Source organism: Ahaetulla prasina, chromosome 10 (genome assembly GCF_028640845.1).
Source record: "Ahaetulla prasina isolate Xishuangbanna chromosome 10, ASM2864084v1, whole genome shotgun sequence".
Lineage (NCBI taxonomy): Eukaryota > Metazoa > Chordata > Lepidosauria > Squamata > Colubridae > Ahaetulla > Ahaetulla prasina.
The window spans coordinates 31,492,588-31,505,805 of record NC_080548.1 but is presented as its reverse complement, the minus strand read 5'-3'; the positions used below and the strand labels follow the sequence as shown (position 1 = coordinate 31,505,805).

General features: G+C 45.7%; 1 protein-coding gene across 1 annotated transcript in view; it reads right to left on the bottom strand.

Annotated features, from left to right (window-relative positions):
- The window catches only part of RYR1 (ryanodine receptor 1), a 170,535-nt gene that overhangs the window by 34,524 nt on the left and 122,793 nt on the right, over nt 1–13,218 (bottom strand). Inside the window, exons 73-82 of the mRNA XM_058196238.1 lie at nt 12,219–12,356; nt 11,202–11,314; nt 10,004–10,100; nt 9,744–9,850; nt 8,945–8,996; nt 8,339–8,401; nt 7,830–7,929; nt 6,088–6,167; nt 4,340–4,416; nt 3,950–4,023 (exon numbers count right to left, since the gene is read on the bottom strand). Coding sequence (XP_058052221.1) covers nt 3,950–4,023; nt 4,340–4,416; nt 6,088–6,167; nt 7,830–7,929; nt 8,339–8,401; nt 8,945–8,996; nt 9,744–9,850; nt 10,004–10,100; nt 11,202–11,314; nt 12,219–12,356 — 901 coding nt within the window. The remainder of the gene's footprint in view (nt 1–3,949; nt 4,024–4,339; nt 4,417–6,087; nt 6,168–7,829; nt 7,930–8,338; nt 8,402–8,944; nt 8,997–9,743; nt 9,851–10,003; nt 10,101–11,201; nt 11,315–12,218; nt 12,357–13,218) is intronic.

The window sequence follows — 13,218 nt, the reverse complement described above, 5'->3', positions numbered from 1 at the left end:
ATTGGGCTTTTGAGCACATGCGTTAAAATAAGCCCCCCTAAAAATAAGCCCTCCCCAAAAATATTTAAATGCATGCGCAGCCGGTCCTCACCATTTCACATATAAACATATATAGGAAGAAGAAAAGAAAAACAATAGGACAGGAACGGTAGGCACGTTTGTGCGCTTATGCACGCCCCTTATGGTCCTCTTAGGAATGGGGTGAGGTCAATAGTAGAAAGTTTTTGGTTAAAGCTTTTAGGATTATGGGAAGAGACCACAGAGTCAGGTAAAGTATTCCAAGCACTGATGATTCTGTTGCAGAAGTCATATTTTCTGCAATCTAGATTAAAGCGGTTTACATTAAGTTTAAATCTATTGGTTGCCCTTGTATTTCCTCTGATTAGGGTTAGAGAGACAGAGCTGGAAATCAGGTAAGACGGCAAGAGGAGCCCCGTCTTGCTCCACACACCCCAAAATAATAAGACCTCCCCGAAAATAAGGCCAAGCGCTTATTTCGGGGTTCAAAAAAAATATAAGGCAGTGTCTTATTTTCGGGAAAGCACGGGTAATATAATATTAGAGGACCACTTGCAAGGATAATACTGGATAGTGGTATAATAATAATACAGACTTTCCTGCATTAACCAGGAATTTAATAAGAAAACAGTTGCAATTTCAGATCCCAAAAATGTCCGTTATCTCAATTTCTACCGATTTACTATAATGTTACTCCTGCCAATTGCCAAGTGTTTAAATATTGATCACAGGACTGCCAGGATTCTGCAACGGTCATTAAGTTTAAGGACTGTTGGAAATTCATTTTTTCCCCCAAAACTGTTGTAAATTCGGTCCAGAAAGTCAAGGGCTACCTGTAGGTACACAACATTCCTTAAGAGAAGGACAAAATTTACCTACGAGACGGAGGCCCAAGAAAACGTAGTAAATATACTACACTTTTACCCTGCAACTTTTCTACCTGCTTAACCCACCGGTACCTATCCCACAAATACACAGACACGCACACCATTTCAAAACACAAAACATCAGAAGGTATCTACACGGGGTACGGAAGACAAACAGCTAGTTGTTACAATGACTGCTGCACTGTTACAAAGCACTTATGCCACCAACACAGCCGCACAGTGATGCAACTCGCACCCTCCTTTGTCAGCAGTCTAAGCTGGGACAACATTGCTGTGAACCAAATGGCGGGAGGGTGCAGGCACGGAGGCGACAAAAAGTGTGCTACACACGGATGACTTCTGAACAAAGAAGAAAAGGAGAGGTGGGTGGGTGGGTGAAGGATTGAGGTCTGCACCAAAAGTACTCAGGGGCATCGCTTACAAGAAGACCCTGTGCAGAACGCCAATTTGAATTTTGCGGGGGAAAGTTAGAATGTGGTACTGGGGAAAAATTCATCAACTAAAACAGGGGTCTCCAACCTTGGTCCCTTTAAGACTTGTGGACTTCCACTCCCAGAGTTCCTCAGCCAGCTTTGCTGGCTGAGGGACTCTGGGAGTTGAAGTCCACAAGTCTTAAAGGGACCAAGGTTGGAGACCCCTGGACTAGATGACCTCCAAGCTTTGCTGGCTGAGGGACTCTGGGAGTTGAAGTCCACAAGTCTTAAAGGGACCAAGGTTGGAGACCCCTGGACTAGATGACCTCCAAGCTTTGCTGGCTGAGGGACTCTGGGAGTTGAAGTCCACAAGTCTTAAAGGGACCAAGGCTGGAGACCCTTGAACTAAAGGACATGCACCAAATAGAGTTCAGGACACTTTCCTGCCCCCCCTTTGAAGACTGATCAGAACCCCCTCCAAAGGTTCATGGTTGACACGAGTGTAATGGGTGGTGTGTTTATTCAGCCAGGTTCTGGCTGATCGTGGTGCCTTCACCCAAAGTTGAGAAGAACCCAACTGTCTTCCTATGGTGGGGAAGCTATCCCATCATGAACTTTGGACTTCAGTGGAGTCTCTACCCCAGGAAATCCCAGACTTCAGGTGTTTCTCCAGTTAGGGCTTGAAACCTATCTTGGCCGCTGGTCTTCCAATCTGACTGTCCAGAACTTCTCATTTCTTGGCCCTTGAATGAGAAAACTAGCCATCCTGTCCATAAAACATGGGCCATGAACAGGCCAACCTAGCTAGAACAGACCAACTTAGCTAGTCCAAAGAACAGACCAACCTAGCTAGTCAACCCACCTCCAACTGATAAGCACAGATGGTTCAACCGTGGATTGATATCTCTACCATCATCCTTAACTGGACCGCAGATGATCAAGTCCTGTCTGCTTCGCTTGAGATTCCAGGTAAAGCCCAGATTCTCAGTTGAGGTAATTCAAGGATTTCATCACCAATATCAAGTCCGGTCCGAAGACAAATATTCCTTTTTACTTACTCTTTTCATGTATCCAAATTATGTTTATACTTTTACCTGTTATCTTATATATGATTGACATAAATAAATAAATAAATATAAAATGTCTGTATTTTCACCCAATAATGCTTTGCTTCTTTGCATGACCACCACATATGATAATATGACCCCGGCCATTGGTGACATTTCCAACACTTAATTGATTTATCTTTAAACGTCTTAGCTAATCTTTCTGGTGGCATATGCCATCTATAAAACATCTTATACAGGTTTTCTCTGTAAGCTGTTGCCATTGTTAATTTATAATTTCTTTCCCATAGCTTTGCTGGCTGGGGAATTCTGGGAGTTGAAGTCCACCAGGCTTAAAGTTGCCAAGGTTGGAGACCCCTGGTCTAGCACTTCCAGATTCTAAGGACATGTGGCTCAAGGTGACCCAACCATTCACAACATACACTTAAGCAAACGTCATCGAAGTTCTTTCTAAGGATCCTTGTCGTGACATTCATCTTGCTCATCGTCTAGTTAGGTCCAAAATTCAGGACCTTCTGCTCTCTTTACATTTGCAACTCCCAGTATCTTAAGACACCCATGGGGAATTCCTCCAGGGTTCTAAGATTCTAGATTCTAAACCAGGGTTGGGAGGAAATGGGAGGAGGGGGTTCTGATCAGTTGTTGTTTTTTAAGCTTCCAATCTCTCAGGTTAGATAGGGCAATTAAAATGAAAAAGAAGCCGAGAAACTGACCATCAAAGGAAAAAAAAAACCCCGCAAATGTCACAAAAAAGCAAAAGAGATTATTTACCATTTTCACGACTGATGACTGAGGGAGGGGCAACGGTGACACCAGGAGAGGGGAAGGGAAGGGAGAGAAGGAAGGAGGAAGAGAGAGGAGAGAGGAGGCGAGTGCCGGAAGGAAAAGGAGACCATTATAAACCAGAGAGAGGGAGCAAAGATAAAATCAAAATAAGATTAAAATGCCATTTTAATGTGGAACAGAGAACGGATGAGACCAGAGAACCTGAGGGTGGAGTGGGGAGGAGGAAGGTGGATGGGGAGGGGAAATCCATTATTGGTTTTAGAAATCTCAATTAATTCGCGCCTTATGAGAAGGTAGCAGTGAACACAAAGAGGGTATGCAGAGGGCTGGGGGCGGGTTTGGAGGAAAAGGAGGGGGAGGATGAACACTGGGCAGGCTCGGGAAAGAAGCCAATGTCCATCTTGGGGGGGGGGGAACCCCACCTCTTTTGCATCCCTCCTCGGAGATGCAAACTCTGCCCCCATCTTCCAAACAACGCTGAGCCTGCTCCGCAACCCACCTGGAGAAATGCCTGAGAAGACATTTTCCAGCAAACAACAACCGGGAGGTGATGTCCCACATGCAAAGCTTCCTGGCCCACCCCTCCTGGATTTTTTTGGGCCATTGGGGCCCTCCCCCAAAAAATCCAGTGGCCAGACTCAACCTTGGGGGTGTCGGAAGGAGGGGTAAGGTGCTGCCTCCCGCCTGCCTCGGGAGGCAGAAGAACGGAGACAAGCAGGAATGAGCTTCGTTCTTGGTCGATTTGCTGGAGCGCCTCAACCGGGACAGGATGACTTACTTGTTCCTTCTTCTGTTACCATCCCAAGTCCTTCAGCCTTGTTTTGCCTCTCAAAGGCATTGAGGTCCAGCACACTGTGAGTGAAGGGGAGGAACGGAACAAGAGAGGAGGTGAGGACACAGTAGAAGGGCAGTTGCGGGACCAATAAACACTGGGGTAGTAGCAGCTCCCAGGAGGATGGTTATAACATTGACCTAGTTCAGGGGTGTCAAACTCAATTTCTAGAGGACCTTAAGTTCCAGACCCTGGAGAAGAAGACCTCCAAGGTCCTTTCCAACTCTATTCTGATTAATTGGAGCCAAAGTCTCTTAATAACTATCTCGCTTAGCAACAAGAAGATCATGAGAAGTATTGAAAACAAAGAAAAAAGTAGAAGACACTGCTAAGTACCTGCAGGTCTGCATTAGCGCCTGGACACTCTGGAAGAATCCCACCTCACGTTTCTCCTTCAGATAATCCAGCATTTTCTGAAGTAAGGGAGAAAGTTAACATTTGGAAAGGACCAGAGAACCTAATGTTTAGCTTTCGGTGAATCAAAGGATGGCTCAGGCTGTAAGAAGCCTGTATTAAAACACAGCTGCCTGCAATTACTGCAGGTTCTAGTCCCACCAGGTCCAAGGTTGACTCAGCCTTCCATCCTTTATAAGGTAGGTAAAATGAGGACCCAGATTGTTGGGGGGGCAAAAAGTTGACTTTGTAAATATACAAATAGAATGAGACTATTGCCTTACACACTGTAAGCCGCCCTGAGTCTTCGGAGAAGGGCGGGATATAAATGTAAACAAAAAAACAACAACAACGTAACACTGCAAGTTCCTACCTTCATAGATCATTGTTCTTCACATCTACAGATCTGAAGGTCTACTCTACCATGTTTCCCCCAAAATAAGACCCAGTCTTATATGAATTTTTTGCTCCAAAAGATGCATTAGGGCTTATTTTCTGGTTATTTTGGGAGAAATACGGTACTAAATGCATTCATCTGGCTGACAATCTTAACTGGGGTTTATTTTGGGGGTAGGGCTTATATTACGAGCATCCTGAAAAATCATGCTAGGATTTTCCGGTTGGGTCTCATTTTCGGAGAAACAAGGTACAGAAGGACCATACTATAGATGGAAGGAGAACCACACTGTCCTCCTTCCGGACCTAGTCAGATCCTTCCAGTCACCTTGTGAGAGAATCTAGTGATGTACCTTTCCCAACCCTGAAAATCAGATGCTCCCAAGGGGACTATCATGTGGTGAGACAAAAAGGCCCAAGTCTGCCAGTTAATTCTACAATTCTGATTTATGCTGGGGAGGAGGGTCCATGGTGGACCTCCAAAATGAACATCCATTTGATGTCATCTGTAGCTGGCTCTCTGTTGTGTCCTCCTCGCCTCCGTCTGAATGATGGCTTAATTAGCCGGCTCTTATCAGCTCTGGCAGCAAAAGAATCAGCGTCTGCCAAGAGCCCTCGATAGCTGCCAAGATGCTGGTGAATCACAACCTTCAGCTCTAGTCAATCCGTGGATTTGCCTGATACAAAGAGACACACCAGCTCTTGCTGCCTTTTATATCCTGTGGGGTGTGGCTCCATGACTCAGCACTTCCTAGGCCTGCCCCTCCCCTGTTTCTGTTGTTCCCTTCTCTCCTGCCTACGAAACTTGGGATTGAGCCAAGCCTGATTACTGTCAGCTGGGTCTGCAGGCGTGGCCTGGGGGGGTGGAAAGAGTCAGGAGAAAGAGGCCTCATTATCTCTTTCACTTGGCCTGCTTCTGCCTCCTGGAGCTGATCCAGGGAGGCCGGTGCACCCAAGGTAAGTCCTGACGGCCCTTCCCCCTCACTGTCCAAATCACTTTCTGGCAGCAGGCCCGGCTCCAAGGCACCTTCGGGCATGGGGCCAGGTTCGGGGGCGGGAGCCACAACACTCTCACTCTTCTTTTAAATATGTCTCCCACCACCCAGCTGTTCTCCAGAATGCTCCCCGCTGAACCACCTTTCTCCAACTCTACTTCACCCTCTTTTTCCTAATTTTACACTCCATCCAGTGTTATCTGAGTCTTTTAATCTTGGGGTAAAACTATTTCTCAATCTCCAAGAATTACAGTAGCAAAAGGAAGAACCTGCCCAGAATCCTGGTCTCCTTCTTCTTACCTGTTGTACCTCCTCATTGCCACCATTTAGAATGGAGATGCCCAATTTCAGAGTAGAGGAAACCATGGCTCCGGGCTCCCCTGTCAAGACAGAAAACCAAATTATTTCACGACAACTCTTGTCTTGGAACACAGTGACTTTCTTCTCCAGGAGATGCCTCTAAAAACCAAATGAGAAGGGCTCTTAGAACCTTGGTGCTAGACTCTGAAGGCTGTAGGAGTAACCTGGGGGGTGGAATCAAGAGAGGAATCAACCTGGAATCCTTACGTTCCCACAAATGTTCTAAATCCCTCTTGAATTCCATGAACTCTTACCTAGCAGCAATGTAGTGCTGACTATTTAGACTAGATTCTTGTATACGGGCTATATATGCGCAATAAATCATCTTGACCGGAACTTAATCTGTGGTCTCGATTCCTCACAACTGACAAGGATTGAAACAACTGACACTTGAAACTCTGTGCAAAGCTAATGTTTAGTCTGAAACAACAAGATGTGACAATTTAAGACCTTGAAAGATCTTTCTCCAACCAGCTCTCCCCCAAAATCGGAAATCTAGCCAAGATCCTAAAAATTTACACTCAAAGGCAAAGTTAGTTTCTAATTTCTATAACTAAAGAGAAAAAGGTTGATTGACAGCATTGCTTACAGTACAGGTAGTCCTCGATTTACGACCACTATGGAGCCCAACATTTCTGTTTGCTAAGCGAGATAGTTGTTAAATAGAGTTTGGCTCCAATTAATCAGAATAGAGTTGGAAGGGACCTTGGAGGTCTTCTATTCCAACCCCCTACTCAAGCAGGAGACCCTTTACCATTTCAGACAGGGGGCTGTCCAGTCCAGTTTATGGTCTTCCTCGCCAGAGGGGTAAGTGACTCACTGCAATTGTTAAGTTACCAACGCAGCTGTTAAGTGAATCCTGTTTCGCCCCCCCCTTTATATTTGCTTGTCGGAAGGTCACAGTAGGGGATCACATGACCCTGGGACAACGCAACTATCATAAATATGAACCAATTGCCAAACATCTGAATTTTGATCACGTGACCATGGGGATGCTGCAACGGTCGTAACTGTGAACAATGAACGTAAGTCAGTTTTTTCAGGGCCGTCGTAACTTGGAACAGTCACTAAACGAACTGTCGTAAGTTGAGGACAACCTGTAGCCTGGGAGGGGCTTTTTCCCAGAGGGCAAAGAGGCAGCTGAGTTTGGCAAGCCTGGGAGGGAGGAAGAGAGCTAAGATAGTCCTTCCTTAGCAGTTCACAGAATACATCTCAAGTTATGCAGACAGTTGCTTTAGGCTGGCAAGATTCTGTCTGTAAGTGAAGAAACTAAGGAAACTAAGAAGCAACTTCGCTTTTGGTTCTTGGGTCTTGACTTCATTGTTGTTAGACTAAAGTTTAACGCCAGAAGATATTAGTAATACCTTCCTCTTCCTACTATCAAGACCTCAAGGACCTTGTTCATTTGCTCTCCGTCCAGCTGTTCTTCTTTCTCTTCCTCCCACTTCAGTCCTTCCTGTATCTCTTCTGGTACATAGTAATGTCCGTGCATCACAACAACTTCTTCTTTGAATGGTCACTAAACAAATGGTTGTAAGTTGAGGGCCACTTATATCTCCCAGCTCTAGTTCTTCCTGACTTAATCAAGGTTTTCTTCTATCGGGATGAAGTAACCCTGACCTGTCCAAGGATCCATTCTTGGCTGGAAATAAGCGGGAGGAAAAAGTAGGATCGCTTCTAACCTTTACAGGCGCTAATCATTTGCAGCACCATCTCGGCTGCGCCGCGATTGTGAAGTCGGGATTGTTGGTACAGAAGCTTCTGCTTCTCCATCTCCTTTTCCTGCAAAAAAGACAAAGGAGGAAGAGGGAGGAGGTTACAGGAGGAAGATAGAGAGACTTCTTCTGCTGGTGCTCAAAATTCAGATAAAAGCATTTCAGGTACTTTCCGGGAAACTGCCTGAGTGGTGTGCAAAGGAGCCGCTTTTTAGACACTCCCAAAAGGTTAAGCTTCCTCTGTCTCTTACAAAATTGGAATTTGAGTCAGCCGCTAAAATGAAATGTATTTGTTTGTTTGCTTATAAGGTAAAGGTAAAAGTTCCCCTCGCACATATGTGCGTATCTGGAGCGTTTTGACCTTCTTGGCAAGCTGGGAGCATGCAGGTCATCTAATCAAGAAGGGAGATTTGACCACCTGCAAGTCGAAGTATCCAAAACCAATTTGGGAAGTTGAGAAGAGAGACGCTGCTAACCTCAAACGGCACTTCTTCTTCCTCTTCCCCATCGCCTTCTTCTCCTTCATTAATGTGACAGCTCTAAAGTCCCAGGGATTAAAAAAAAAAGGAAAAAAAGTGGTGAGCAGCAATACACGTATATGAAGATCCTTCCCATAACTGTCTGCTGGAAAACTCCCAGCCTGGCAAAGGAGGAGGGATCAAGCAGGGAGTTAGCCTTGAGTCCTTGCGCAGTTGCAGAAGACTTAGATCTGACATCGCCTAAGTTCCATGGGACCTGATCTGTTTGTTCCCAAGCGAAGGCAAGCAGACTGAGGAGATTCTTGTAGTATAGGCAGCACACAATAAAGTACAGTAGTCAACTTGAAACCTTCCCATGTGGATTTGGTTGCCTGCGTCTGATACTGTTCCAGCCACGATCCATTCCAGAGTACATATAAGATGCAAATATGGGTTGCATCCCCTTTCCCCCAATCCCTCCTACCAATGGGTCCTGCCCCACCCTTTTCTGGAGAACAGCCGACATGCCACAAAAAGTTTGGTGCAGCTACAGAAGAGGGACAACATAGCAAGACAGTCAAACCCGCTTTTGAAGCAGATGGAAATGGTCCATCTCTCACTTACCTTGGCCATGATGTCAGCGTAGGCCATGTACAGATAGTCTTCATCCAGTTTGCTGAAATAAAGTAAACAAGTTCAGGATCAGCACCAGCCTATCCTCCTCCAGAGTCCAACTCCCCAAATCGGCCAAGAATTCTGGAAGTTTCAGGACAACCAAGCCTGAAGGACCTCAAGTTGTAGAAAGTTGGCCACATAAGCCATACCATCAGTTCTAGGAGAACCTCAACCGCTTCTATGGAGGATAAAGGATTATTATGGACAAGAGTGAGGATGGGAAATTCCAGGCATTATTTTGATACGGAATTGAGCATGGTGTCGTGGAGACCCTTGGTCCATTGCTTCTTTAAGTTCCTTAAGTAATTTCCCTCCAACTATTTCTGATACTTCCAGTTGAGCTGGGAAGAAGCAATTTGAAAGGATATCACATACAACTTAGGGTTGGCTGAATCTGATGTTCCACAACCATCTCCCTCACTCTTGCTTTATAGTGCAGGATCAGGCCCGCACATTAAGTCCCAGCTAAGCTGAATTATTGCTCACGCCTCTACACAAGACTCTAGTACACTAACGATCAGCATTAAATTGTCACTAGATAAGAGCTGAGCTAACAGAATTCAAGAAGGTTGGATTTAGACCACTTGTGAGGACGCAATGATTCCAGGCTGATTTCTCTCTTGACTCCACCCTCAGGCTCCCCCTGTCCTTCTCCTACATCAGGGCGGAACGTTTCAGCTACAGCTACTTCATCCTTTTTGCGCCCAAATTCACGCCGGGCTCTGACTCTTATCGCCACACTACAAACCTCTTTTCTGTTAATGCTGTCCTGCTAAAATGGAGAATGAGCTGATGCAAAGGGTCGGGCTTCTTTTCCTCCTCCTCTTCCTCTTCCTCTTCCTGCGGCCCAGGTTTCTACATCCCACATTCCACAATAGGAAAAAGAGCAATTAGAAATCAGGGCACCTGTGAAATGTAGAATTTCCCCTAAACATATACCGGGTATGGAGCATTCAACCCATTCCCCCAGTTGACCTCAGCTTCTTCCCCCAACCCCGGAAGACTCACAGACAGATCATCAATCATTCTGTCTTCAAAGGGGTGCTCTTCACTGAAGATCCAGGAATACTTGTAGCTCTCCAGGAACATGTTGCAAGCACGATGCCTGAGAAGCAGAAAGGCAGGTCAATTGTGTCCTCCACCCCAGCCAGTGTTGTTGTTGTTAGCTGCGAAGTTGTGTCCGACCCATCGCAACCCCATGGACAACGTTCCTCCAGGCCTTCCTGTCCTCTACCATCCTCTGGAGTCCATTTAAGCTCATGCCGACTGCTCAGTGACTCCATCCAGCCACCTCGTTCTCTGTTGTCCCCTTCTTCTTTTGCCCTCAATCATTCCCAGCATTAGCCTCTTCACCAGTGAGTCTTTCCTTCTCATTAGGTGGCCAAAGTATTTGAGTTTCCTCTTCAGGATCTGGCCTTCTAAAGAGCAGTCAGGGTTGATCTCCTCTAGGACTGACCGGTTCGATCACCTTGCAGTCCAAGGGACTCACAGGAATCTTTTCCTGCAAGTCCCTCAGAGGGGCTGTGTTAGGGAAGTGTTTGGCAGTGTTAGGGAAACACAGACCTCCCCAACTGCTGGAAGGGGTCTACACCAACTCGCCATGGCCAACTCTCCTTGGCCAACTCACTGCGGAACAACTCACTAAGGGAAAAGAGCTACATTAATATCAAAGAAATAGTCAAATAGAATCATTAATCATGAGCCGTGGTGGCACAGTGGTTAGGACGCAATTCTGAAGGTTACTTCTGCTGACTGCCAGCTGCCTGCAATTTGGCAGTTCGATTCTCACCAGGCTCAAGGTTGACTCGGCCTTCCATCCTTCCGAGGTCAGTAAAATGAGGACCCAGATTGTTGAGGGAAAGATGCCGCCTCGGTAAATTGCTTAGAGAGGGCTGTAGAGCACCGTGAAGCGATGTATATAAGTCTAAGCTATTGCTATTAAAGAAAGAATGCCAAAGGAGGGACAAAATGAAATGTGAACAACAAAAATTAAAAATTATTTTAAATAATTAAATTGAATTGTTGAATTGTCCTGCAGTGAGTTGTCCCATGGCGAGTTGACCATGGTGAATTGACCCTGAGGTGAGTTATCTGAGGTGAGTTGGCGGAGGCGAGTTGTCCTATTCTGGCTGGAAGTAGTGAATCTGTGGATGGAATGACCCTTATTCCAATCAGCGCACCAGCCAACCGAGCCGTATTAACTCACCTGGGCAGGTTATAGAGGGGCGTCATGCGAAAGCACGCAACCACTGCACGCCGCCGTTGCTTGGAGAGCAATTTGTGCCACGCGGCTTTCTTGGACTTGTACGGGTGCTCTAACTGCAGAAGAAGGCGGAAGAGAACCGAGGTTGGAAGATAGGGTAGCTTTTCCTGATCAGTGGTTTTCTTCCCATTTCTCTCTATTTCTCCTTTGAGGTTCCTCCCTCTGAAAACTCCATCAAGAAGCTGGGTTACTAGGTCCCAATCCACTCCTATCATATCCACAAGGTGCCGGAATAGCTCAGGCTGGTAAAGCCTGTTATTAAGAACACAGTAGCCTGCAATTACTGCAGGTTCAAGCCCGGCCCAAGGTTGACTCAGCCTTCCATCCTTTATAAGGTAGGTAAAATGAGGACCCAGATTGTTGGGGGGGCAATAAGTTGACTTTGTAAAAATATACAAATAGAATGAGACTATTGCCTTATACATTGTAAGCCGCGCTGAGTCTTCGGAGAAGGGCGGGGTATAAATGTAAACAAAAAAAAAAGGTCTTCCCAAGTGACTTATGGTTAGCTGGACAGCTGGCCAAGTCCATTGAATTGCCTTGGAGGCTTATATGCTCTCAGCGTGCACAGTTATTGAATGAATGACTAGAAGGATGATTTTGATATTAGATAAAAGGATTTTTTTTAAAAAAGGAAACAAAGTGGAAGGAAGTTTTTTATTTATTTTTTAATCCAATAAGGACTTTTAACAAAATGAGCCATGAGGCTGGGAGGTTAAAGGGTCTTGAGTAATGGATCTTATTGCAGGGTTGATGTTAACCGTACGCTGCCATTCTGCTTATATTTATTGTTGGTGCTTTTTTGCTGCTGTTTTTTTTTTAAAGTTGACTTTTAAATTTGGCAGCCACGGAGAATTGCGGCCGTGAAAATTGTTCAAATTTGGGAAGCTCTCAGCAGCCATCAAACAATGTAATAGCAAATCCTATTCTTCAACCTATGAACCCTTTGTGGGTCCATACCTGTTCCAGGTGGTAGAGCACAGCGGAGACCTCTTGCACCCGTTTGACAATCTTCTCCGGCTTGTTGGAGTCCTCGGCTTTCCCAGCCATCTCCTTGTAGAGAGCCATCTGCCAGCGCATGGAGCAGGAATTCTCACACTGCAAGGCAAAGGGGGACATTTGCAGAGCATAGGCCATCTGAAACATTACCATCATTCCCACCCCCACCCCACCTCAGCTCTATTTAAATGAGGTCTTAAAACTAGTCTCTGCCCCCCAAATCCTGGTAGAATGAGTGATGGATCCCTTGTGGGATGTTAAATGTTTTTTCCAGATTATTTTTGGTGCTAGATTCTGGGTTTTATTATAGCCATTGTTATATAATAGTTTGTAAGCTGCCCAGATCGGAAGGAAGGAAAGAAGGAAAGGGAGGGAGGGAGGGAGGGAGGGAGGAGGAGGAAGGAAGGAAGGAAGGAAGGAAGGGAAGGAAGGAAAGGGGAGAAAGAGAAAGAGAAAGAGAAAGAGAGAATGGGAGAAAGAAAGAAAGAAAGAAAGAAAGAAAGAAAGAAAGAAAGAAAGAAAGAGGGAGGGAGGGATGAAGGGAGGAAGGAAGGAAGGAAGGAAGGGAAGGAAGGAAGGGGGAGAGAGAGAGAAAGAGAAAGAGAAAGAGAAAGAAAGAGAGAATGGGAGAAAGAAAGAAAGAAAGAGAGAGAGAGAGAGAAAGAAAGAGAGGGAGGGAGGGAGGAGGGAGGGAGGGAGGGAGGAAGAAAGGGAGGGAGGGAGGGAGGAAGGGAGGGAGGAAGGAAGAAAGAAAGAAAGGGAAGGAAGGGAGAGAGAGAGAGAAAGAGAAAGAGAAAGAGAAAGAAAGAGAGAATGGGAGAAAGAAAGAAAGAGAGAGAGAAACAGAGAGAAAGAAAGAGAGGGAGGGCGGGAGAGGGAGGAAGGAAGGAAGGAAGGAAGGAAGGAAGAAAGAAAGAAAAAGAGGTTTCTTTCATGTACTCATCCAGACAGGAAGGGAGCA